Below are 27724 nucleotides of genomic sequence, written 5' to 3' on the forward strand. Positions count from 1 at the left end.
TTATCTATCTCTCTCTCTCGGTCCCCCCTTCGTCCCGCTTTATCTCACCGCACGCGACAGACGCACTCTATCTCTCTCTCTCTTTCTCTCTCGTCGATAAAATACACAAATATGTTTGTATACACGGAGCGGCGAGTAACGATGATGACACGACGACGGACGGACGGAGAGCGCGCGCGCGCGCGCTGTCCGCTCAGCCTGTGTTTGAATTCGCGCGCGCGTGTGTGTACTCGATTAGCGCGACCCGACGTGCGTGACGTCACAGCGCGACGACGTTACATCGCCTCTCTCTCTCTCGCGCGCTCTCTTTCTGTCTCTACCTTCGCTTCGTCGTCGGTTCCTTCTTTCCTCCTCTCGAGCGTCGATCGGCGACGAGAAGCGGAGCTCGCGCCTCGCGACCGCGGGCCGTGAAAACCGGAGCGAAACGGGCGTGGACGACAACAGCCGCGGTGGCCGCCGCGAGACACGGGCTCGAGAGAACGGCTTGCGATCTCGTAGACGCGGTCGCGACGTGCCGATTGTCGCGCGAGCCGCCTCCGTCGCAGGAGGATCGTCGTCGGGGTCGCGAGAAACGGACGCGAAACACGACGGACGGAAGCGCGCGAGAACGTACCCGCACGCGACTCCGCACGCACAAACAAACCGCGGTTGATAACACTCGTCAAACAACTGACGACTCCGCGTCGTGCAACGACTGGCGCGGCCGCACCGCGAACGACGACGGGAGCGACTCGCGGCCGCGAGATGGCGTCGCGCTGCTCGCGGGGCTCCGGCGGCCGGAGAATATATGTCGCGCTCGCCGAGCGTCGCCGGAAACGACCGAGCCGCCGCGAGCGGGACCGATTCAATATCAAGTGCACGACCCTCCGGCTTCTCGTCTGTCGCGCGCGAACGGATGGACGGACGGATGGATGGGTGGGTGGATGGATGGATGGATGGATGGATCGACCGCGTGTAGGGCGCTTTAACGAGAATGTTTGTCGCGGCGTGCTGGAAATAGAGGCGATAAATTTTTCACAGATTACATTTTTAATTTGGAAACTTATTCCTCGTTGGAGAAATTGAGTTTCGATGAATCCAATTTTATAATTGTGATACTAGCGTCGCTATTGAAAAGTATATAAACATTGTTTTCCTTCCTTTGAACGTATCGATGCTTTATTAATTCTTGTTATTGTCTTTGTTATAAAATTTTAAATGCTCGCAGTCGCGTAGATTTTCTATCTAAAATTCTTAAATTAAATTAAACTTTTTAACGCTAATGTACTACCAATTTGAAATGAAATAATTGTACATTTATTCATGTACAAGTGTCAAAAGAGAGAGATTGCACTTTACAAAAATATCGATATATCGATATGAATATGCATACAAGTCTCTATTATTTATTATTACTATACTAGGAAAATGAAAATTATACTAACATAATATATATATACAAATGTGTATTCTATATAAATAATTCTAAATAAAATTCTATATAAATAATAACAATAAAAAATAATATATTTTTTAATTTTGTTAATTTCTAATTTTACTTTCCTTATTTTCTTAATTCTTCCATTCTTTTATACTTTTCATCTTTCCTTGATTGATCATATATCGTCAGGCAATTCCCACATTGTCGCCGGTTTCTTTTGCCCGCAACTTAGGCAATATCTTTCCAATGCCTCTTGTAAAAATGAGTCTTTCATTAATTCTGCATCTTCCGGTCCCAATTCGTCTAATGTCTTCTTATATGTTTCCAAGATAAATTTTTTCAGAGTTTGTCCGGTATTATCCTTAATGTTAAGATTGGTACGTTGTAGCAGTAACTTGCAAGTTTTCAACAACGACGTATCCTGAAGAGTTTCTTTGGAGCTGGCGTACTTTGTGATCGCTCGGTGTAGAGCCGTCTTGCCATCCGCGTCCATGAGATTGGCGTTCGCACGGTAGTTCAGCAACGTTTCGACGGTTTCGAAATGACCCTTTAAAGCCGCACGGTGCAGAGGCGTCGCATTAAGAGATCGGGTCCTAGCGTCCGGGTTCGCGCCGTTTGACAATAGCATACCGCACACGTCGGAATGCCCGTTTCGCGCAGCATAATGCAACGGGGTGTAACCGGCAGAGTCCACCTCCCTGGGGTCGTATTGTCTCTCCAGCAGAGACTGCACGCGATTGAAGTCGCCATCCATCGCTGAAAAAAAAAAACATTTGTCAGTCTATATAATTTGACAATCACTGGACATTTTTCTAGAGTCTCGGAGAATCGACGAAAAATAAAAGACAACGCTTTTTATTAAAGTTAAAATTTAGATAGATATTTTTTTTATAATTTTCAATATTATAGGTAGCTTACTACAACTCAATCTCGATTTCTATTAATTATTCTAATCTGAAATATATGTATAGAAATAATATAAAATCTTTTAAATAATATATAATCTTTTTTTCTCATTATATGTTTTCACTTGATACATGAATATTGCACGATAAATCTTTACAACTATCTTTCAATAATCGCGAGCACATGTTTATATAAATTATCAATTATTTGTGTTCAAAAATAAAATCTCTTACTCGCACTCGCGAGTTCTTTTATACAGATTATATATGAAAATAGAATCTTGTTAAATTTTCTATTGATATAAATCCGATATTGGAACCTATAATAAACGCACAGTCAAATTTGAACATATGTTAGCCATTCATTTGCAATCTATTTTCTAATACTTCATTACGTATTTACCATCTTTCATTATTTTGAGTAAATATCTACATCGCGAATAGAAGCATCACTTTCACGTTCATTCATTACCTGCCTTCCAAAGTCCACGTGCGAATTTCATCTCATCTAAAGTTTCATAGACATCGTAATTATTGCTTTGGCAACACGTATCACCATCATTGTGAGAATGCGCCATTATTTTATTACATCTGCAAATAGTCATTCTATATTATATCAGTTTGACACAAGTCTCTTAATTATTATATTTGTATGAAAAAAGGATTATTTTTATATTCTCAGGAAACAAAGATTTTCATCGCATAATAAAATATATAATACATAAATTTATCAATATTTCTTGTATATTGTAAATAATCGTGTACACTGTTCAATTACAAGCTGCGCCTATGCCCCATTGCATCGTACAAAACAGTTTAAAGCTCTATTCATGCGTGACATTTTATATAAATATAAAATTCATCATATCCGCGAATTTTAATTCTATAAATTTGATTCAAATGTCAAAAATTGTAACTAAATATTTCTTCGTTAACGTCATTGGATGTATTTTTTTTTCTTACATATAAATTAATATATATAATTGTTATACACTACTATATAAAATAATGATTATTTTATATAATTTCGATTTGGTTTAATGTAAAAATGAGAAACTATCAATCGCAATAATACCTTAGATTTACACATACCATTTGCAGTAAGATTGACAACATATTAATATACAAGTAAGAGTAATCATCGCCATAACACCACTACATCAAATGACAATTTTACGTTTAAACTCTCTGGACAAAGATTCGGACGATATCGTACGTAATAATTATACGATAAACTACCAAAAGTACAATACACATGGTAGGAAAAAGTATTATATTGATGCTACAATAATATATATGTGTGTGTGTGTATGTGTGTGTTATTATTATATATAAAGATATTATATAAATTCTTATTTGTACGTATATAATAAAATTTTATTCCTCGCAAAAAGGTAAACATTTAAAGACAATGTTCACCAGTTTTGGAGCAATCTATATTGCGCCACTTTGGATCAGCCTAGATTATATGAAACTCTTGTTCCCTAACTTTCTATAAAGCGTAAAAAAACCCATTTTCCACGCAACGAGGTAAAAATATCACAAAATACAATACTTCGATATATATATAATGTGTGTACCAAGGCGCATTATTTTGCTCTGATGAATTTTCCGTATTTGCTGATAAATTATTATCTGTAATATAAGTCAGTGCAGATAATAATTTATCAACAAATGTGGTACAGGAGTGCATAAAGTTTAAGGTGGCTCAATCTTCAAAATTACCTCTCTCTCACAGACAGTCTTATCATAATCACGCAATTTTATCGTGCCATTTTCGAAACCGTTATTAACCGTTACAAAGAAACTCGCGATATTGCTGAAATATGCATATAAAATGTCACATTCGATAACATACAAAAAACATTCGTTATTAATGTTATCGTTTACAACAATGACTAACATGTTGTACGTGTCCATTTTCAAGTCAGTAAAATATTGTACATGTTCTATTTTAATGACGAGCATTTTATATGTATCCAAGCGAGATCGCCTGATGTATCCTTTGCGAGATACATATAAAACCATACAATCAAATATCTTAAAAAAATATTTGATAAGATAAAGCCTTTCAGATGGTCCACACAATATTATATGCTTGTAACAACTATTGTAAAATATCGCCAAAACGCGCTTAGATGTAGACGAACACCAGAATTACAAGATGTATAAAAGAAAAATGCAGAAAAGGAGGATAATTTTACAAATCTCATTCACTTGGTAAAAATTCGATTCATAAAAACACAGATATATATATAAAATTGCAAGTAAATGTGTTTAGGTATATAATAGAATATATACGGTATTGTATATATACGGTAAGACCCAATTTTTTTATATCATTAACATTCCCGCTGCAATGTCCAAAGTACTTCGGTATCTCCAGAACTACAAATAACTCGATAACCGAGTTCAGCTAGAGCATTTATGACCGAGAACGGTGTTCCTGAAATCAATTTGGCAACGTAAATTCCTAAAAGATATATCACAAGAAAATTAATATTAATATTTAAAAATTTATAATTAATACTTATATATTTAGAAATTTAAATAACAATAATAATACTAATTTTGTGTTCAAAACTTTTCTTTGAATTATTGTATTAATATAATGAAATCTAATTTCCATTAAATTAAGTAAAACTCTTCATAATTATTAAATATCGCAATCTTAAATCAAATAAATTACCATAATATTATTAGTAATTGTATTTATCTTATATATAGAGTATTTTATGGATAAAATCTAATTTCTCTGATAGATTTGACCTAAACTAGACTCTTTAAAAAATTTTTTTCTCTATACTTATTATTCGTTTCTACTAAAAATCTATTTCTACTTGTTAGCTCGCGATTAATTGATATTTTCATAAAACACTAGTGCATTTTATAGAGTTTACAGTTGGAAGAATCTGCTTTGGGACTCTGAGCAGCGACCCGTGCAACATCTGTTAGCATTGAAAATTTCTTGAGAGTGAAGGTCATATTAACCTTTGAGCATAATTCCATTCACGATATTCGTATTAGTGGGGGACAGCGGGAAGCGGCTACGTAGGGCCGATGTCTCTTTCGAAGGCAGACCAAACACAGCGCAATCGGCCGCGAACGGGGACGCCCTTACACCGACGTAATAGAAAGTGTCGTCGTCCTCGTCGGCGACGTCCTTTTTGACGTTGGACGTGGTTGCCATCGCCGCGCTAAAAGTATCGTTATACCTCGTTGTGCTTTACTTCTAGAAGAAAAGCAAACGTGACGCACGTGAGTGACGATTAGAGCCGTTTATCACGAAAGTGGTACAAAAAATCATTCTTTACGAAGCAAATTCCTCGACGAATTTCCCGATTCGAAAGTTCAAAAAGCTGCGTTTATGCGATGCTTTTATTTACTTTATCAAATTTTTCGCTCGTGATACTTCTTCGTTCAAATGATTCCAGCAACAAGAGAACTTTCCTCTATTCCTCAACCCTTGAGTTCTCGTTACAATTGATATAAAGACACGAGTAGCTTTCCAGTTTTATTTTGAAGATATATGCAGCTTCAAAATTTCTATTTTTCAATAAGCAAATATTCACATAAATTTTATGTATGTAAAATAAAATTTTTTGAAATACTGTATCTTAGATAATAAAGAATTCACACACACACACACACATAGAACCTTTGTTTGTTTTTTTTTCAATATAAAGCACATTTATTTTATGCAAATTCAATAATTATTATATAAAATATTGTTCGAGCAGATTTTAAAACAATTTGACTAAAGCCACTTTCAAGATAAATGGCGCATTCCTGGTCAAATGAAATGAATGAAATGTTGAAGCTGACACGTATGTTGATGCAATGTATCATATCTCCAATAGAAAATAGATTATTTAAAGATAGTAACTTTTTTATTACATTTTTTTTTATAACTGATATTACTTTTTTCAAAGTACTATATAAATAACTTTAAAATATTATAAAGTACTATATAAATAATTTTTATCGATAAGATCAAAAACCTTTATAAATAAATAGATTTTTTTCCATTGGAAATGCGATTAATGTATGTGTAAGCACATATAATGTATATGTAAGTGATAGCACTGAAGTTTTATAAACTTTCAATGATGAAACTTATGCATTTTCTGGAGCGTATCGATAGACAAATGATTTTTCACAGAAGCATTAGAATACAATTGTGCATAATGTTGCAACTATACTATGATATGTGCTCTTGAATTGCTCTTAAAACTGCTATACTAATTTCGAACCATACCAGCTGTTACAACAGGTTCAGGTTGAGGTTCAGGTTCTGGAAATTCTTTTCTCATAGTCCACATATATTCATTATAATCCTGCTTAATGCTAGTACTGGAAGATGCGACGACTTTGTAACCAAGTACTTCTAAAGCAGTCAATATTATGCAAGGATGTTGCAAATATACTATCGTTGAGTCGTCGCAATAACCTATATTTGTAAAGCGACCCAATTGCTCTATGTCAGCCGCTATAACATAATTGAATATTATTTGTACCTCTAAACTCGATTCTTTATCATACCTACTTGCAAGATTCTTAATTACAAAAGATATTATCTATAATTTTCAATATATCAATCTAATTTCTAAATGTATGTTAAATATTTGCTAGCTTTTGATGATTATTTTTTATTATTATTAACATATAATATGAAAATTTTAGAGAAAAGTGATATAGAGAATTTTCAATTATGATAAGTTGCTGAACATATTGTTTAATTGTGGCAAAATTTAACAAGAGGGAAGAGTAATATGTACATTTGTACAAGAGCGGAATATGCAGGAATTCGTACCTTTAAGCCCTGACACAAGAACCCTCCAGGGATATTTATGACTGTATGATGCTAGGTTACCACGTACTAAAATGTATGGCATAGTCAGCTAAAACAATCTGTAATATACCACAACCTATGGATACATATGTAACATGTTCACATAAACATGTTAGACTTCTTTATAAAAATGTTATGATGCTTCATGTCAATAATGGGTATTATCTCATTAAAATTATCAAAATTAAATGTCAAACATTTTATAAGGTCCAGAGAGTTTAAAGAGATTATCACATTCACAAACATTTTTCAGTATTTATTGATAAACCAACAAGATGATTACATTATCATATTACACGAGTAGAAAAGGAAAGTAAAATATACAAACTATAACGATACTAGAGCCAAATGGAGGATATAAAGGCGTGTGAGTATATATTAATTCAAACATTTTTATCTCTCCCAAGACGAGAATCAAAATGTCTGGTTTAATGTTAAACTTTTCTCAATTTGCATAAGAATTTTTGTATTAATACTTACTCGTCCCTTTACATCCATTGTTTGGATCTGGGATCGGCCATTGTTATAGCTCACGTTTCAATTTATATCTGAACCTCTGCGAATTTTATTTTAAAATAAAATATAATTAAATAAATTAAAAGTCAGTACCAAACAAAAATACTGGAAGTAATTCAAGAATGCATATTGTGATATATATCTCTCTTATATTATATATTATACTAACAATTAACTCATTTAAATCAACCTTTAGTTTTAATTTTGATTTTGTAATCATCGAGTTTATCTCTTTTAATCTCAAAAATGATTGTTGAACATGACAAGGTAAACATATATCAAAACATATAAAAATATATTCGTGTAAAATTTTACATACGATATATAAATAAATATATATCCATGTAATCTTGTACACAATACATGTGTTAAAAATACAAATGTCCGCAACTAATTGTGGCTAAAAAAAAATTAAAACCTACCTATGTATTTTGTAATAATCAAAACGAAACGAAACAAAGTAAAACAAATCGTTCGGATGTATGCACGATATTATATGAAAACTAGACAAAAAACAAGACGATGCAAAACTTGAAGATACAAACATTCTTGTCTTATCTCGATGACTACGTCATGCGGGATTTTCGTAACGTTATTAAGGTAAAGTCTCTTACCTAAGGGAAAAGAGTTCCAAAAAGACAATTAATGTCTCAGCGATACGATTTAGAAACAGCCACACGTATATGTAATATCAAGACAATATGCCACGCCCCACAAGTCCTTCGTATTTGAATCTTCTACCCGATTAATGTACTTTCTCAGCTTATAACTTCTACTCTCGATAAAAAACGTACTTTAATTTACGACAACACGAATCGACCAAAGTACGCAGTATTCGATGTTGGACTCATCGTCCACAGACTCAAGAATCACAATTGATGTGCGATTCGTCGGATAAATCGACGGCGAGCGCGATTGGCTACGCCATTTTGATTCCTCGTCCAATAAGAACCGTCACACGCGGAACGCCAATCGATTTACAGCTTGTCTATAAGAGCGAGATGTTGATTGGCTGGCGCGTCTCGCGTGCAAAGGCTACGTGCTCGCATGAGATACGCCTTGAGACAATTATTTCCTCGAATAATGACCAACAGTCATGAATGCAAAGATATCTAGATACGACGCGCGTTTCGCGAAATTTTCCGTCGAGGCATTCGTGACGTCGGAGACACCAAGAGAAACGTAGCCGTCGCGCTCCCGATAGATCCTCTTCCACGTCCTCGTGTTCGCGCGACAAGTCCCATCTGTCATCCGCAACGTCGAGAAGTTGGCCGCTTAGCGAGCGAAGGTAGCGCAGCCGGGCGGACCAGGAGTTAATGCGAGTGACAGGTGGTTTGACGTTTGCTCGTCGCCATCGTCGTCAGCGACAGCGCGGCCTGCCATATTGCGCGTGATATCGGGGGGCGAGACGTAGTTGGCGCGTACGAGCTACCCGATGACAGAGTGAATCACGTCCGGAGGAGCTGCGTTCGGGTTCACCAAGTGTTTACACAACGCCGTGCTCTCTCTCTGCAGAGAGTCTCTCCCCCAGCCCCGCAGCTGTCAGTAAGCAACCATCTACGCGGCGCCAATATAGAACGTGTGAGTAAGGTAACACCTCCTGGACGCATTGTTGACATCGCGGAGGATCCCGTATCGCATCCCGCGTTATCGTCCATCTCCGATAACGATCACGTCCCTCTCCCTCGCCTCGTGTTTCCCTCCCTTCGATTCCCTCGTTACGCCTCGTTGATCGTGAAAACTGCGCTAATTAGACGTAACGTAATTATGGGAGTGGGCAGTGCGAGTTATTGTTGACGTTGACTTGGGAGGCTCGCTTCTCGCGAACCCCGAGGAAAACTGACACGCATGTTTCTTGAGTCTGATCGATCGTCGTATCAATCCGATCCCATGTCTAATTTCGATGAAAATCGAGATTCTGTTACCACGCTCAGCTTTACAATGAAAAAAATTCTCATCAGGATAATCATGAATTATTCATAGATGCGTGTGTAATTTGTTTTCACGACACAAAACCCACGAAGCTAATAAATCATTCATTTCTTTCTCTAAACTGTTATCGTGTATAAATATAATTATATATATAATATGTATTAATATAAAGTTTTCATAAAATATAAAAGTCATTATGCTTGTTTTCTACAATCAATTATCAAAACTATATAATTATATAATATTTATCTTTAAAAAGACAAAATATATGTATTTCTTTATCAAGCAAGATAATCTTACGGATAATCATATGTAACTTTTTAATTACTTTTATATAATTGGCAATAATAGTTACATGTGGTCATTGACATTGCTTTACAAGATTCTCACCTGTCTAGAGTACACTTATGATTCATCTGTTATCTCATATTGAATGAAACAGAATGGACTACTCTGAAATATAATCTCATTTTAATGAATATACAAATAGATAAAGATAATCTCAAATACCTCAAATATCTCATGATAATAAACATGAAAGAAATTTCTTCACAACACACACACAAGCATAAGTTATACAATATCGTCTAAAAGAGCTTCCAATAAACTTCACTAAGCCATAAACTTAATTTTTATTGCTTATATCAGATAATTAAGAGATAAGGATACATATAAATACAACTTCATTTTTCCATAATGTTTTAATTGCAGGTGCAAGATGTCGACCGGCCCATATAACTATTCCTACATCTTTAAATATATCATTATAGGGGATATGGGAGTAGGCAAATCGTGCCTGCTTCATCAGTTTACAGAAAAAAAATGTAAGTAATAAAATAAATGTATGCATTATACAAATATAATGTATTATACACTCTTGTATAAATTCATATAAATAAGAATCATACTAAATTATAAAATTTTATGTTTTATAATTCTTTTTTTTCCTCATGACTCATTTCTATGGAAAATGCTGGAGTCATGTATACAATTATGTGACTATACTATAGCATATTGTGCATATATATTATGCGTAGCATGGATAATACTTATAACAGTGTGCTAATTTCTACCTTAACATACCTGTTCACAAAAGCTCTTTATTGTAAATAAATTGTAGAGAGAGAAATAGAAAATTATTATCTTTTCGCGAAATTGTTATAGATAAAATTTTCTATATCTTTTTTAGTATTTATAAGTCTCTTTAAATGTTGGAGAGCGATATAAGCAATATAAATTATTCTTGATTATATTTTGTATTTACAAAGAAAAAAAAATTAAAAAATAAATGATTACATGTAAATGTTTGTATAAATTTAGTTATGGCAGATTGTCCACATACTATCGGTGTCGAATTTGGAACTAGGATTATTGAAGTAGCAGGACAGAAGATAAAACTGCAGATATGGGACACTGCAGGGCAAGAACGATTCAGGGCAGTTACTAGGTAATAATTGTGCAACATTTGGGATAACAAAGAATATTCGCCAAGTACTAAAAATAAGATTATAGTGCACACAAAGAAATATTTCTTCTTAGATCGTATTATCGGGGTGCGGCTGGAGCTTTAATGGTGTACGATATTACACGTCGTTCAACTTACAATCATCTCAGTAGCTGGCTGACAGATACAAGAAATTTGACAAATCCAAGCACTGTACGCATATTGCTAATATTACATGCCATAACAGTTATAAGAATTCCTTATTTAATTGGCTTGTAATTTTACATCTGCGTAATGCACAGAAGAGAATATTACGTTTATAAACAACCAAGTAACATAAAAATAAATTAATTCCTGTTATAGGTTATATTCTTAATTGGTAACAAGAGTGACCTTGAAGGACAACGTGATGTTACTTATGAAGAAGCAAAACAGTTTGCCGATGAACATGGTTTGATGTTTGTCGAAGCTAGCGCAAAGACGTAAGTTCTTTTAATATTTAAACAAAATATAAATTCTTAAAACGATTGTGCAAATTAAAAATTGTGTTTTAATTTTTTAAACAGAGGGCATAATGTGGAGGAAGCTTTCTTGGAAACTGCAAAGAAAATATTCCAAAGTATACAAGACGGACGGTGAGTTATATATAAACAAAATAATATAATAATAATATAAAAATAATAATATAAAATAAAAAAATTACAGTATAATTGTTATAATTAATTTATAATTATTAAGTTATAAATTAATTGACTTTAACATGAGTTATAATGCATCTCTATTTTTTTTTATAGATTGGACCTAAATGCAGCAGAGTCTGGTGTACAACATAATCCCAGTCAACCGGGTCGCACCAGTCTTCAAGGAGTATCTAATGAACAGCAGGGTGGAAAGGACTCTTGCTCCTGTTAGGTCTTATTATTTGTTTGTATATAGATATATTAATTGATCGGTACTATTAATGCATATATGATTTGTACTAAGTGTAGCTGATCAGATTATCTCGTAGCCTGTATCCTCCCTTTGATAAGCAAAGTCTACTTAAAAGAAAAATGAAATGAAAAACGAATCATATTTAATTTTTTTTTTTTTTTGCGTCGATTTACAGTGATAAATATCGACATAATATAGACATAAGTCATAAAAGTGATTCCAATAATACTACTAGTTTTTGACGCAGCAAAAGTTAGTGATCTCTCGGTGATACAACTTTTGTATGATTATTGCAACTTCTATACTATTTCCATATATAGATATTTTGTATATTTCATGCATTTTGTTGCAAAGCTGTCAAGAGAAAAAATAATTCGTTTCGAGTATATATGCATAGAAGCCGATCAATGTATTTCTCATATGTTTGACTGAAAATTTCTGCTAAACAATACGGTGGACGAGTGATGAAATTTACATTTATATCTGCATGGGAGGATTACATATTTATTGTAACATACAAATTTTTGCTTTAAGAAATTTAATCAATGAAAATTAACAAATTATAAGTCATATATTTCAATCACTTTTTAAACCTTCTTTATTTGACAAGATATGCACATTTATGTATGTGGGCTTTATGATTTCAGTTACCTATAAAACTTAATATAGATAAAGAGAAAAACTAGAGGGATCAAAAAAATTATTTTTTTTTTTGTTAACATAGATAAAAGATCTATATCTAATGATCTATTCTTAATGAAATATAAACATATATATAAATTTAACATTGTGCTTTAATGACAAGTTAAGATGGAAATATACTTTTACTATTTCTCTTTTTTAATATTTATCATTGTTTAAAAATCATTTTTTATTTATAAAAAAGTATAAATAACATAGCAAATTATCATCAACACAGTTAAATGAATATTACGTGAATGCAGCTTTGAATATATATATATATATATATATATATATATATATATATATATGTATGTATATATAACTTGCGTGTTTTAGCATTTTCTTTTTCTTTTTTTTTTTTTTTTTTAAGCAAAAATCTACAAATTAACATGTAATGCTTTTATGCTTTTGAATCAGAGAGCAAATTCTTTTCAAGTGCTGTCTATTGTATAGAAGTCTCACATTGAAATTTAAACCAAAATTAATATTAATTGATGCACTCTTCCACACACAAGTTATGTAAGTTCTATCTTGTTATGGTTCGATGATACAAAGGTAATATTGATATGGCTAAAAGAGGCGAAAAAGAGAAGAGAAATTAAGTAGAAAAAATTTGCAATGAACATAAAATGATTTATATTCTTTTCAATGTTGTGTGACCTGTAAACGATTTGTATTGATAACGCAAGAAAATGCGCGAAGAATCGTCTCAAATAAATTTGATCAAAGTTTTATCGATCTATTCAAATAACAAATGCGATTATTTTATTATACCCTTTAAAAATGATATTTAAAATATTTCAAGAGGCAATGTATAAACCAAATTTGGAATTAATATACTCCTTTCTTTCAATCATATATTCAATAGCAATAATTTAAAAAATTTATTTGCTGCAATAGAAAAATTCATCTATTCATAAATCTTTGTCTTTATGTCTAGTTTATAAAATATGAATATGAGAAGATGCCAAGGAATACTTCTACATGATGCTTTAACAAAAAAGATGCAATTTTCTTTTTGTTAAAGAATACTTTCTTTGCCAAGACATATATAATTAATTCATTGAAATAAATATATAAGGATCTTTCTCTCTCTTCACCTATAGTATTATTTTATAAAAATCTTTGTATCTGTTTTTATCATGGAATTTGTTCCACTATATAGTTATAAAATTAAGTGTTAATACCGAAGATTTTTTTCAATATTTAATCAACAAAAAAAATAAAACTCATTTTATGTAAAAAATTTTTGGTTTTGTATTTTTATATCGCAAAATATTTTTCATATTTTACTTTTCTGTTTTCTACATATAATCATTTTTTCCACGACAAAAATGTTTTTATTGTCTTATAGCTTTCTTATTTCATGGAGTAATGCAAATTTTTAAAGCTCTATAAAAATAAATATAGAATATATAAAATTTTAAAAAACTATAAGATTTGTGGGTATGGAATTAATTACATCGTTACTTATATTCAATAACTTGTGCAGCACAATTTAGTTGTATACTATAGATATAATGAATAAAACTTATATAATAAAAGATTCAATTATTTGCGAATTTATGTATATCTATCAAATAACGCTATTTAAAAGCCTTTATATGATTGACAATATTTTTTTGTAATACAAATAACAAAGATGTGTTGCATATAAATATTATAACTGTATTTTATTTATAAAAATTATTAATGTATTAACATTTTTTTCGAATTTTTAAAGTAATAAATTTAAAAAAAAATGAAATATAACCTCAAAAAAGAGATTACATAAATAAGATAAATTTTGTTGTGAAAAAGTTACATACAAATTATTATTGTTAAAAATTGTTTTCGCGTTTTTTATATCATTAAATAACGCTTTGATATTAAATAACACGTGCTCGTAAATGTCATAGATATTCAAATTCCGAACTGTGAGTAACACAATTGCACGTCCATATCAGCTGTCAGCTGTCAGCATTTTACCATTGAAGAATAATTAAATATGACTCATCTTGATAAATATGTCATTATCCTTTGAGAAAATAATATCCTGAAACGCACATGAATTTACAAAGTATCGTCGTTTTCATCGCGACGTGTGCATTGTGTGACTTTGCAACAGGGTAAAATATCATCATTGCACAAAAATTATATATACACACTTTGGATTTAAGATTTTGATAAGTTTTTCTACAATTAAAAAATTAAATATAAAAATATTATAAATGATTGCAAGTAAATAGGTTCTCCGGGTTTTCATTTATTTATACTTTTATTCAGCATAAGCAAAAATAAATTTCAACAATTCTAATAATTAAATTGTGCATTCAAGTAACGAAATAAATAGGTTAAATTTCATAATAATTATACACCTTTTTGTTTAATTATTTGAATGCTTTTCACAGATTCAACGAAATATCTTAATTGCATAAAATTATCTATAATGATTATGAATGGAATTTCAATTATATTTAGTTAGAATAAATTTATATGTTTTTTATGTTTCTATATATTTATATGTTTTATATGTCTTTATATATCATGTGAATTTAACTAGGAATAAAATGATGCTGTTTGATTTCACAAATGTGCAAAGCTTGGATGATTGGCGAGAAGTTTCTGACACTGTGAGAACTGTGGGAAAATCAAAAGCTGTATTAACATTGCAAACAAGTCAGCTCTTTCAGAGAGCAGTTTTCTTCACATTGCTAAATCCGCAACCAAATGGTGCTGGTTTTGCTGGCATTAGAAAGTCAGTAAATTTTAATCTGTCAAGATTTAAGAATATTGAAATTTTATGTCGAGGACAGGGGCAAAATAATCATTACAAGATTAATCTCAAACACCGAGGACAGAATTCCAATGAGGATCTCAGCTATGAACAATTCTTTACAGTAAAGTTTTCATTAAGTCTTATAACAGTTTTATTTATCTTCTTTGCTATTATATTATATATTTATTTTCTACTAGCATTTTTTGGACATTTCTAAACTTCAGAATTTTTGTTAAAATAAAATGTCATGTTAAAAGGCTCCTTTTAATATAAGCATTTTTCGAAATTTTTCCCTTTAGGTGCCAATATCAGACAACGAATTTTTTACGATAACATTACCTCTGAAAGATTTCAAGTCTTATTATCGTGGACGCGAAATTCCGGATGGTGAGCCTCTGGATACAGCAAATATTACTACATTTGAATTTCAAATTTATGGTGGCGTCTATTCGCCAATCAAACAACATGGCGTATCAGCGTTAGAAATAGAAACTGTATCAGTTTCTTCCTAATCATATTAGAAAATACAAAGCGCACTTTATATACACATATATAAAGAATCTTTATTTTTGATGAAAACATTGCTATATGATATAAATATATCTAGTCTCTCTCTACATTAAATCTTTTTGATATATCTTTGACACTAATAATTGTTATTACATCTTCTTTTCGTTATATATTAGAAATACAAAAGTCTGTTTCAAGTCTGTTTTTATAAATGCTTGGTGTTACTTGTACCAAAAAATGAATAAAAGGAAATGTTATTACAACACGTAACAATCAGCATTTTTAATATTATGTATTGTGAGATTTTTGCATGTATTTTTCTAAATTCTTCCAAAACTTATCAAATTCAATTTGATAACGTTTGTGAAAAAGAATGTAAAGTATGAATTATATTTTTAATTAATTAAGCATATAAAATATGCTTTTCAAGATTTGAATTAATGGATAAATCTCCTTTCACCACTCACTTAAATATGTTTCTTCAAGGCAATTGTACAGTTTAAGATTTTGACTCATTCTGTAAAAAAATTATATAAATATTATATACATATACATAATATATATATAAATAAAAGAAGAAAAGGACAAAATAATCATTTGCTTACTCTTTAAAGGCCTCGCCTATTTCCGCGACTTTCGAGGGATGACATACTATGGTAGTTTTACATTTTTTCGGATCAAACAATGGCTTGAGATACAAAGCCGCCACACGAGTCACATCATCCATAGTAACGGCGGCAATACGTCGCACCATTTGATGATTATAATCATGTGGCACGTTTCTAAAATAGGACAATAACGATTGAGTTACAATATCACCTATAGTTTTTTCTTGTTCAATAATCTCGAAAATCAAAGACGATTTCGCCGATTCGTAAAGGAGCTTCTCCCATTTATCGCCAGCAAGATGCGCTTCCTGCAATAGAAAACATTTATAATTTTATAACTATTATTTTAAAAATTAGATATGCATATCAATTACGTATAGTTATTATTTATTTAAACAGCAATTTTCTCGCTGTTATCACGACATTCATTATAAATTTTTTAAATTTTATATCTGATATCGATCTATTTTTTATAGTTTGTTCATTTTATATTCTTAATAAAATTATTATTATTATATATACCACTATCGATTTCGTCTCCTTGTATGCAGCTACCGCATTTGTAGCTTTAAAAAGAGTCAGATACAATAGTCCTTCATTTGGTTTAGGATAAATACTGTATCCGTATGAAAGTCCCTGTCCTCGGATTAACCTCCACATGGGTCCCTGAAATTATATATTTTCGAAATAACTGCGATTTGATCGAATTTTCAATCGGTAATTATCATAAGCTTACCTCCGTTTGTGTCAAATACTGCAAACAGACGGCCAAAGCTGGCAGATCAGGACTCTGATAATCGCTTATGCCTGGACAAGTCTGACAAAAGAATGAAGATTCTATACATCCCAATCCCGTGACACAGCCATTGAGAGTAATATCCTCTGCAGGATTCATCAATAACCAGTCAGCAGTAACATTAAGCCTAAAATTCATTTATTTATTAATCTCTTATTGCTAAAACTTATTATTTAAATATTAATATATTATATATCTTTATATTGTAATCTTCTTAATTAACTCAAACTAGGGCAATTATAAGGAATCAAAATGCCCTAGTCTGAGTTAAGAAGAAATTTAGAGTTGTTTAAGTTCAATAAGCCATTTTTATATTGGGCTATCTTAAAAACAAATGTTTTAACTTTACTATTTGATAAAGAAAGGAAAGATTTTAATTACAACTCAAGACTGTAACAGATTCTAAAAATTGATTAAAAATCTATTTGGCCTTTTTCTAAATTATTTGTCTTGCTTGTAATATAATAAAAAAAAATTAAATTAATTAAAAATAGCCAAAAATCCAAACATTGCAGCATTTAAATGATTTACAAAAACTATATTTACTTTGCCTTCTCTGATGTTGCCACATCAGAAAAAAATTTATTCCATGGGGCATAGACGTCTGGAACTTGCACCGTTAATTTATCGACATTAACAGCGATATATAAAACCATATTTTTCAATGATGTCACAGTTTTTCTGACCGATTCGATTTCTGCTATAACTTCCTTTTGGCCTACACTGTCATTCAAACGTTCTACCATATCAGTAAGAAATTTTTGTTGCCGTAACATACTGGATGTAAAAGGATTGCTATCTAGAAATAAAAAAAAAAATACATATAAAAATATCAATCTTTTACACTTTGTCATATTTACACTATATTGTATTTTCAAGTATACAATTATTGATTTAAAAAATGAAAGTTTACCTTTATTGTATATTATTCCTTTCATTAAATCGCCCACTACTTTATGTCCCCTTCTCTTTAATTGGGCCACATCATTTACCATTTTTGCTGCTATTACTTTTAATCTATCAACTGTTAATTCAGTATCATACAAAAGCTCTTTAATCCACTGTACACCTTTCTCATACTTTTCTAATTCAAGCTATGCAAAAGGATATGTGAAAATTATAATCTTTTTTTAAATAATCATAACCACTCTTTCATGAAAGAAAATATTAAAAGCAATTTATATATTACTTGAAGCATTAAGTAAATACTATGACTGTAGGATCCACATGAGAATCTTGTGGAATTATTAAAACCAATTTGTGTAGCAGTTCCTATAGTATCAGCTTCCAATATGGCTACTACTTCTTCATAAGGAATCAGTTGGCCATCTCTTCTCACTGGAGATTCCATAATAACTTCCAACAATAATGGAATATATCTTCTATATTCTCTATTAATAGAGGCAGTGTCCATGACGACAAATAGCTGAATTTAGAAATAAAGACAATTAATTAATATATATCATATTCAGTAATCAATGCAATAACTATTAAATATAATATTATAATGTTTTTGCAAAGTGAAAGATTTCTTTTACATATTTCTGAAAATTATATATTTTAATTAATAAAAATATTAAATAAAAACAATACTCACATAAACAAAGTTTGTGTTAACATGATCTAAATAGGTAAAAAATGGCAGTTTAGTGACATCTAATCTAGAATGCTGTTCGGACGTTTCAGTCGTGTAACTTTTAATATGATGAAAATTAATGGACTCTGTGCTAGGTATAGGCACATTTGCTAATACTTCATCGGGTACAGGTTTCTTAAAAATAGCAATAATAAGGTTAAAAGTCATTAAATATAAAATATTATACAAATATTGTCGTTATTTATATAGCAGCATATTTAGACATATACTTCGTTTTCCTTAATGGCTTGCTGAAGTTCTATCTCTTTTTGCTCTAAACCATCAGTTCCCAATTTTTCTATCTGTTTAGCTATTCGTTTCTCCTCTTCTTGAGTTAACGTGCGTTGCTTTTCTATACTAGGTATGCCTTTCACAACAATCATTGGTGCAAGAATAAAATATTTTTTAAGAAGATTTACCCAATATGATTCAGGCTCATTTTTTAATTTCTTTAGATCATGTATACTGTTTAATCTCTGATCAAGCTGTTAAAGAGAATAAAGTCAAATATAATCTCGATATATTAAATAACATGTAACTTGTGAATAAGTGTAATAACATAACACGTACATCTTCATCTGTATTTCCATACAATATATGTCCAAAGAGCATAGCTGCAATTGTATCATGCGGATCGTTTTCCAAGGCACTAAGAGTTTCAAGAATATTTCTATGGATTACAGCCTTCATTCTTCTCATGTTTATGTTACCAACACAACAGATATCATTCAATACTTTCAGCAAAGAATCCTTGAGCAGAGGAATTTTACTTTTCGGCACATTTTCAAACATAAAGCTCAAGGCTGAAGTCGAAAATTCATATGGTTCATAATCCACATTGCTGGCATAAGGGTCATCTCTCTCGACAAATTCCTTTTGCAACGGACTGACAGATGTATCAGTAAGATATTTCAAAAGCAAACAACAACCAAGATAATCATACACTTCATAAACGGTAGAAGGTCCTCGCCAAGCAACATAGACCATTCCATTGTCTTCATCATCACATGGATAATAGACATCTAGATCCACACTTTTTGAAAGTGGTTCAACTACAGTCTGCCAAGGCCTTTTAAATGAACCCCTTTTTCCCTTCAATTTAAATAATTTTAAAGTTAAAAAAAATATATAAATATAAGAAAATATAAATTAAATATTAAGATTATGGCAAATTTAAAATTATTAAAATAATGTCAAGATTATATATATCTCCAAAACATACTTGTATTAAATAACTTTCTATTTATAAAAATAATTTTTAATAATATTTTTAATAACCTTTAATAATAATTTGTAATAGTCTGCCTTTATTCTACACTATCTTTATGTTATTAACTTATAAAATTAACAATTTGAAATTGAATTAATAATATTAAAATTAAAATCAAGTTTAGCATACCTTCAATATTATTTTTTGTTCTAAGGGCATTAATGCTTGGAAAACATCAGCATGTTTCACTTGACCTGCTATAAATACAGTCAAATTTTCTGGTCTATAAAAATCCTTATGATACTGTTTAACTTTCTCATTATTAGTACTTTCTCGCAAGTTTTTCAACGCGCCTATGTAAAGATAAATAATATTCAAAATACAATGTTTGCGATTCAATTATGTATACATTTTCATACATACCTCCAGTATTAGATTTATATCCACATTTCCCAGGATACATCGCTTTTGATAACTCTGTAAGTGTTATACATTCTCCTGTATTTTCTTTACCTTGCATTTCACAGTAAACTACACCAGCATCTTTTCCTTCACCAGTAATATGATGTACTTCTGTAAGAAACGCTGCATCCTATCAAAATATACAGAAGCGTTAAACATCTCATAATTTATATAAAAAAATTGCTACTCATATAATAAAAATTATTAAAATCTTACCGGAAGAGTAGGATAAAGAATATGTTCAAGATATATTGGCATTAAGGAGAGAAACCCTTCGCTACCAGCTGTTGTCATAGTATAATAAGTATGATCCGAACATGTATGAGCATTAGTACCAGATGCAAGGCACCTATTAGCCCAGAGATCCAACAGGCCCTTGTAAGGATACTCCTCGCTCCCCAAAAAGATAAGATGCTCCAATGTATGAGGAAGACCATCATCATCAAATGCTTCGGTGACTGATTACAGAATTGATGGAAATAAAAACAGATAAACAATCTTTTCATTGTCGAAAGAGTTGACATCAACAAGCATTTACAAAATTATTTCTAATCTAAATATGCGTATGTCAATTACCCAGATTAAAATAGCCGCTGACAACTGGTCCCTCTACCTCTGCGATACAAATTGTAATGCCGGTATTCGTGGATCTGTACATATGGAACGGAATCGTATCGTTGACTTTTAGCGAACATATTTGCTGAAATCCGCCCATGTTTCCTCTCGGAGAGCTATCGACAGGCGGCATATCGGACAGATTTAGACGCGTAAATCCCGTCAAGTATAATCGCTCTTAACACCAACCCCAACTTCAGCTGTGCGACGAACGATCGTGAAGACTGTCAGATACTGCGTTACATTTGAAGATTCTATTCGTGTAGAGTGATATTTAAGTGACCAATCAGGACAAAGAAATTTGTACTCCTTTTATCCTGATTGGTCAATTGAGCGTTACTGTACCCTACGGATATGATTTTCGATCGTACCTTGACAATTTTCGACTTTGCTCAGAGACTTTTAGATCATTCCTGAAAGCGATACGCCCTCTGTGAACGATAAAAACGTGAACTACGAAGCCACGAATGTTCTCAGAGGGTAACATATAACGTGCACAATTTCTGGTTTTGTTCCGTGCTATGTGTACGAAATGCCGGTAGCACCAGTGCTATATAGCAAGACGCTTATGTGTATAAATATAAATAAATTCTTAATTTTAATTTTTTAAATAAAATTTTGTGGTTGTCTCTTTCTTTCTCTCTCTACACACACACACACACACACACACACACACACACACACACACACACACACACACATGACAACGAGACCGTAATATGTAAACAATAACGCGCTACTGTTCCGAAATATTCTATGCATTATATAATTTACAAGCGGAATATTAAATTATAGAAAAATTTTAATATATTTATAGATTCATCTTTAATTGATTATTTATAAAACAATTAAAACAATTAATTCATTTGTTTTGAAAGTAATATATAAATATAATAAATAATAAAAATAATTTTTATAAATTATTTACCTATATGTATGTGTATGCCATTGTAAATATAAGAATAGTCTATATTCTATATGAATATCGGCGTATGTTACCGCCGACATAGCTCTTAGGTTCATTAGAGTACTCAAACCTCCTCACCTGGCAAATGCCTTTGTTAAGGTAGAGATATATCGAGGAGGAAAAATTTTTTTTATTTTTTATTTTTTTCAATACATAGGGTTTAATAAAACAGTTTATGTAAAATATAATTTAATACAAAATAATTTATTACATGGAATAATTTATTACACGAAAATGTCCAAATATACGTAAAATATAAAATTTACTAAAAATTTTTACATAGTCCAGACGAGAATGATTAGCGATGATTAATTACGCAACATTTATTATTAATAATAGATATGCAATAATAGAATTTAATGTAACGTAATTATATGTAACGTAAATAATCGTGATCAAAAGAGTCATTAATAAAATCATTTCTACGATTGTAGAAGAAAGTATTTGCATTACTGGCGCATTTTGCGCGGATTTATTAAAGACAATATTCAAAGACATGGTAAAAGAGAAAAAGCTTCGATGTATAAGTCAACGATTAAATTATAAGATAACGTTAAATTATAAGATAAATCGCGATTTAAAATTCCCGAGAAAACGCGACGATTAAATAAATCGATAATATTCGGAATATCCGATTGCGATATGTATAATTTTTATAATATAATAATCGAAGCTTCAATAGACATTATAATCGCGCGCGATATAATTATTATCACATAAATGTAAAGATATTTCGACAGACAATTTGATGTCTGTAATATTTACGAATATAGAACTCACTGTCATTTACGAATCTTTACAAGATAAATCGCGATTCGAATTCACGAGAAAATGCGACGAATAAATAAATCGATAATATGCGGAATATTTGATCGCGATACGTATAATTTTTATGGTATAATAATCGAAGCTCTCAATAGACACGAGCGTGATATAATTATTGTCACGTAAATATAGAAAATCGAAGATATTTCGATAAACATTTGAGGTCTGTAATGTTTGCAAATATACAATTCACCGACCGACATATTTGCGAATTTTTATAAGATAAATCGCGATTTAAAATACGCGATAAAACACGACAAATAAATAAATCGATAATATTCAAAATATTCAAATGCAGATACGCGAGTGACATACCGATAATATCCGATAAAAAGAGGAGCGATCTTAAAAATGGAGAACGATTAACATCTTGTTTCTACATCAGATTTCGCAAGATCAATCTGCGAAGAAAAGTTAAGTGATCCATTGAACGTCGGGAACTTCACTGTAGGAGGGAACAAATTCCGGATCTTCCGGACTATTCCCAATAGCAATGATTTCAGTAATAAATCAACGACAATTATCCCTCGTCATTATCTTCAATTCACGAAATTGATATTCACGTCAGAAAACATGTTCTTACATTATTAAGAAATATATATCTTTATTGAAAAATAAATGGATATAACGATTTTTTTTATACAAATGTGATTACGAACGATTATATTTATAAATAATAAAATACATGCATCATTGGAGTTTGTGTTAAATGTGCGAACACGTAATTTGGGGTACCGTTCGCGCGCGCGAGACGAATCGAAACCGATAACAGCAAGATTTAAAAAATTTCAATTCGAATAGTATGCAAAATAAAATAAATGAAATAATTTTAAATATATAATTAAAATATATAATTAATTCTAGATTAATTCTCTAGATTCTTATTCTTATTACGTTTAAATTAATAATTTTTTTCTTTTAATCAATATCTTACTGATATAGGGGTACCCATTCGATTCGTCTCTAAATTTTTAAGTATTCGCACATTTTATGTAACATTCATGTATAATTTCGCGTATATATAATATATAATATTAATAAAAATTTTAAAAATATTTTGGATACGTTAATTTGTGCATGTATTTTATTATACATATATATAAAATGATATATATCTAAAAACTAATATCCTAAAATGGCGATGGATGTCCAATACCTGCAAATAGTTTCTTAAAAGAAACTAAAAACTAATATTAATATCCTCAGTACCTAGAAATAATTAATAATTAATAATAAAATATATTCGTTCGTAATCATTTTTATCAAACAGTTAATAAAAACTATTACAATATGAAATTACTTGAAAAATAAAAATTTATACACAACGCTATATCCATATTTAATCTACTATTCAATATTTCTGGCATTAGGCAATAATAATACCAATCCTAATAATGACAGAACATTTTTAACGAAGAAAGGAATAGATGCATTTCTCTCACATCTAAATATATATTATTTAAATTAATTCGACTTTAAAGAAACGTATGGCGTTCGTCGTTGAATGACTACCGAAATCATTGCTGTCGGAAATTGCCAGGAAAACCTGAGATTAGTACCATTCCTACAATAAAAATCCCCAATTTTCAACAGGGCACCGAACTAGACGTCGCGAATGGATCTCACAAGAACCGGTGAGAAATAATTCTCCAAGATGAAAATCACTTCGACTCCTCGGCGGTACGAGCCACGCAACTTTCATTAACGTTTATTTAACGGAAGGAACAACGATAATTCTTTTATTAAAACGACAATCTCGTCTAAGTACGCGAAAAAGAACGCGAGAAAAATACGATGTTTTCGCAACGGTAATTTATTAATTTATTTATGAATATTTTCCGATACGAAAAAAAAAAATTCGTAAATACAAATATAACTGAAAAAACAAATTATTAAATTCATAATAATTAACTCGCGGTTCTATAATATCGAAGGTGATCGTTAAATTTTGTGAAGCTAATATTTAATCGTTGACTTATCACATCGAATCTTCACTCTCTTATTCAACATTTCTTTATATTTAATTAGCAATATTTAGGAATATTATCTGACGAGAGGGACAGCGATAAAATTCTTTTGTTAAAATGGTAATCTTGTACAAGAACGCAAAAAGAACGCGGAAAAAGCACGGTATTTTCGCAATCATACTTTAATAATTTATTTTAAGAATATTCAGTTCCGCGCGATATGGAATTCACAAATAAATAAAGCTAACGGAAAACATATCATTAAATTTATAATAATTGACTCGCGATTCTGTAACGAAGGTGTCCGTCAAATTTTATAATGCTTATATTTAATCATTAATTTAGCATCGAATTTTTACATTCTATATAAAAATTTTCCGAATTTATTAATGACTCTCTAACGTGAAAATACAAACAGTTATTCTTTTATGAATATTTCAAAAATATATACTACAGAAACAAATATTTTAATTTAATGAATTACTATTATGTTAATTACTATTATGTAATCATTATACGTATACTTTCGATAATTTTTCGTGTAATTTACATAAAAATTTACAATCGTAAATACAATTTCATATAATATAATTATAGTCATAATTGTATTGTATTTTACAATTAAAATATCAATGTTAGATTATAATTAAAATACAATTATAACTATTTATAATTTACAATTTACAATTTACAAATTTATGATGCTATCAATATCAAATAATAATATTCGATTTATTCAAATATTCAATAACATCGATATAATAATTTGATATTGATAGCATTAACATTTGGATTAAATATTATATTTGATTTAATACACACATATTTTTAAATTTTAAAATAAAATATAATATGTTAAGATTTCTTAAACGTTAATAATTATGCAATTTCTTTAATATTTCTGAAGATAATTTTGATAAATTAAATTTCACTTTTAAAACATTTTTATTTTTAAAACATGTTATGTTTATTTTCACAACGTTTTTAAAAATAAATTCAACTTAATTAAAATAATTTTAATTTACCTCTAGGATTATTGGAATATTAAAAGAAAGAATGAATCTTTCTTACAGCCCTAACAACCCTACTATTAAAGGATTCTAATAATTTTAATAGCTCTAACAATCCTACTATTACAGAATTCTAATGATCTTAAGAGCCCTAACAACCCTAATATTAATAGAAGAATTCTAATGATTTTACTTAATAGTCTTAACAACCCTACTTCCTGATTAACTAAAATTATTCGAGATTTGAGGAACCTATCTCTAATCATCACCTCACCTAATCATGTATATATTTTAGTCACGTGCCCTAACCGCGTGCCCTAACCGCGTGCCCTAACCGCGTACCCTAACCGTACTCTTCAGGCCAGTTGAACCTACCTTTCGTTGATCCTGGCCACTTTCATTCTCGATCTCTAATCAGAGATCGAAGAAGGAGATAATTACTCCTTCTTTTGCCAGATAATTACTGGCAAAAGAGCGTGAAATATTTACGCTCATTTAGTAACGATCGTTCGATTTCACGATCGTTCGTTAAATATTAAATATAACTTTATTTTAATTGAAATAAAGCCAAATTACAACAAATTTCTATAAATTATATTTTATAATAAAATATAAAATTAATATGTGTATTTATCATATTACAAATTATTTAATTAATTAATCATTTGGCTTTATATTAAGTTAAAGTAAAGTTTAAAAACAATATCTACAAACAAATTCTATGATGGATAAGCTATGAGCAATTAGAAGATAAGTGCGTATTATAAGAATAAATTAGCATCAAAAATTGGTAAAATTGATAATTGTTAATGCGTGTCCTTTATTTAATAAGTTAGACAAAATCTTTACAACAAAATCTTTTCTTGATCTCTTCTTTTTTTAATTAATATTTCAATATATTTTCGCAGTAGATGCAAAGCATAAGTTCGAAAGAACTTGTTAAATTATTTAATTTAATTTAATTAATATGATTTAATTATTTAATTTAATTTATTTAATTTAATTATTTAATTTAATTTATTTAATTTAATCCATCCTAGCTCATCCATTTTAAGGCAACGGATTTATCTACAATCTACAATCTACATCTACAATTTCTACGAATCCGTTACCTTAAAGTTAAATAAAAGTTTTTTTCACTCACCGGCACTGATGCGCAACAGCGGAGTTGTTGTTATCGAAGCTAGTTGTCTGTAACATACAAAAATAAAATTCATTTATAATAATGCTCACAAAATGCAATTAATATTTAAAAAAATTTTTATCGCGCGGAATTTTATATCCGATGTGTAAAATAATAAGCAGATAAACACGTATGGAAAAATTTTATAAATTTTTGAAACTGTTTTTTAAATAGAAAATTTTATCACTTTTATAAAAATCTTTCTCTTTAATTCATTTAAATAATAAGATCGAATTATTATTCGTTTATAACAAGTTAACGATTTATAACAATTAATATATAAATAATAATATTCACCATCAGGTTGTTCCGCCGGTGCAGGATGCCTCTCCTAGGCCTGCTCCTCCTCTCAGATCATCAGGGTTGTTGCATCGATCTATAACATACAAAAGAAGATTCTAATGTAGCAGCGTTCAAAATAATTAATATTTCAAAAATTATTGTATACATTAAATTTTATATTCGATGCATATAATAATAGCAGATTAATA

The 27724-nt window shown here is 30.6% G+C and overlaps 4 protein-coding genes and 1 long non-coding RNA gene across 11 annotated transcripts; 3 read left to right on the forward strand and 2 right to left on the reverse strand.

Annotated features, from left to right (window-relative positions):
- Positions 1–80: 80 nt before the first annotated feature.
- Positions 81–9505, reverse strand: LOC145965476 (palmitoyltransferase ZDHHC17). 5 transcript variants are annotated; one of them, XM_083089076.1, is made up of 4 exons: positions 8308–8970; positions 6584–6814; positions 2798–2916; positions 81–2176 (listed from the first exon to the last, which is right to left on the reverse strand). In XM_083089076.1, the coding sequence occupies exons 3-4, from the start codon at positions 2901–2903 to the stop codon at positions 1596–1598; spliced, it is 687 nt and encodes a 228-aa protein (XP_082945202.1). In that variant the 5' UTR covers positions 2904–2916; positions 6584–6814; positions 8308–8970; the 3' UTR covers positions 81–1595. The 5 variants fall into 5 exon arrangements, 3 of the variants coding, with proteins under 3 accessions (XP_082945202.1, XP_082945203.1, XP_082945201.1); XM_083089077.1 differs by lacking the exon at positions 6584–6814 and adding an exon at positions 7658–7733; XM_083089075.1 differs by lacking the exon at positions 6584–6814 and having other exon boundaries at positions 8308–8964.
- Rab14 (RAS oncogene family member Rab14) lies at positions 8821–13441 on the forward strand. 2 transcript variants are annotated; one of them, XM_083089080.1, is made up of 7 exons: positions 8821–9283; positions 10337–10449; positions 10946–11072; positions 11165–11282; positions 11433–11551; positions 11636–11704; positions 11864–13441. In XM_083089080.1, exons 2-7 carry the CDS (start codon positions 10344–10346, stop codon positions 11979–11981), a joined length of 657 nt encoding a protein of 218 aa, XP_082945206.1. In that variant the 5' UTR covers positions 8821–9283; positions 10337–10343; the 3' UTR covers positions 11982–13441. The 2 variants fall into 2 exon arrangements, with proteins under 2 accessions (XP_082945206.1, XP_082945208.1); XM_083089082.1 differs by having other exon boundaries at positions 8821–9272.
- A 1085-nt stretch (positions 13442–14526) lies between these two features.
- LOC145965141 (uncharacterized) lies at positions 14527–16227 on the forward strand. The gene is made up of 3 exons (XM_083088500.1): positions 14527–14794; positions 15229–15565; positions 15744–16227. Exons 1-3 carry the CDS (start codon positions 14733–14735, stop codon positions 15954–15956), a joined length of 612 nt encoding a protein of 203 aa, XP_082944626.1. The 5' UTR covers positions 14527–14732; the 3' UTR covers positions 15957–16227.
- LOC145965140 (uncharacterized protein C05D11.1) lies at positions 15117–21520 on the reverse strand. Its single transcript, XM_083088499.1, has 14 exons — positions 21243–21520; positions 20883–21124; positions 20628–20796; positions 20394–20557; positions 19565–20086; positions 19225–19479; positions 18956–19129; positions 18548–18784; positions 18272–18452; positions 17905–18157; positions 17299–17485; positions 17085–17228; positions 16560–16870; positions 15117–16471 (listed from the first exon to the last, which is right to left on the reverse strand). The coding sequence occupies exons 1-14, from the start codon at positions 21412–21414 to the stop codon at positions 16411–16413; spliced, it is 3072 nt and encodes a 1023-aa protein (XP_082944625.1). The 5' UTR covers positions 21415–21520; the 3' UTR covers positions 15117–16410.
- A 1741-nt stretch (positions 21521–23261) lies between these two features.
- LOC145965388 (uncharacterized) lies at positions 23262–27718 on the forward strand. 2 transcript variants are annotated; one of them, XR_014436686.1, is made up of 3 exons: positions 23262–23486; positions 24667–24881; positions 27537–27718. It is a non-coding gene; the product is annotated as an uncharacterized LOC145965388 (long non-coding RNA). The 2 variants fall into 2 exon arrangements; XR_014436685.1 differs by having other exon boundaries at positions 24667–24753.
- Positions 27719–27724: the final 6 nt, after the last annotated feature.

Source organism: Camponotus vicinus, unplaced genomic scaffold, assembly GCF_025532165.1.
Source record: "Camponotus vicinus isolate PSW18456_S1 unplaced genomic scaffold, iyCamVici1.0 SCAF_14, whole genome shotgun sequence".
NCBI classification, from domain to species: Eukaryota; Metazoa; Arthropoda; class Insecta; order Hymenoptera; family Formicidae; genus Camponotus; species Camponotus vicinus.

Coding starts and splice junctions, on each gene's coding strand:
- LOC145965476 (XM_083089076.1), bottom strand. CDS start 2,903: ATGGCGCATTCTCACAATGATGGTGATACGTGTTGCCAAAGCAATAAT. Junction 2,177..2,797: donor ACGTGGACTTTGGAAGGCAG/GTAATGAATGAA, acceptor TTTTTTTTTCAG/CGATGGATGGCGACTTCAAT.
- Rab14 (XM_083089080.1), top strand. CDS start 10,344: ATGTCGACCGGCCCATATAACTATTCCTACATCTTTAAATATATCATT. Junction 11,552..11,635: donor GTCGAAGCTAGCGCAAAGAC/GTAAGTTCTTTT, acceptor TTTTTTAAACAG/AGGGCATAATGTGGAGGAAG. Junction 11,705..11,863: donor CAAAGTATACAAGACGGACG/GTGAGTTATATA, acceptor TTTTTTTTATAG/ATTGGACCTAAATGCAGCAG.
- LOC145965141 (XM_083088500.1), top strand. CDS start 14,733: ATGAATTTACAAAGTATCGTCGTTTTCATCGCGACGTGTGCATTGTGT. Junction 14,795..15,228: donor TTGTGTGACTTTGCAACAGG/GTAAAATATCAT, acceptor GAATTTAACTAG/GAATAAAATGATGCTGTTTG. Junction 15,566..15,743: donor GCTATGAACAATTCTTTACA/GTAAAGTTTTCA, acceptor TTTTCCCTTTAG/GTGCCAATATCAGACAACGA.
- LOC145965140 (XM_083088499.1), bottom strand. CDS start 21,414: ATGCCGCCTGTCGATAGCTCTCCGAGAGGAAACATGGGCGGATTTCAG. Junction 20,558..20,627: donor ATATAAATCTAATACTGGAG/GTATGTATGAAA, acceptor ATCTTTACATAG/GCGCGTTGAAAAACTTGCGA. Junction 19,480..19,564: donor ATGGAAATACAGATGAAGAT/GTACGTGTTATG, acceptor TCTCTTTAACAG/CTTGATCAGAGATTAAACAG.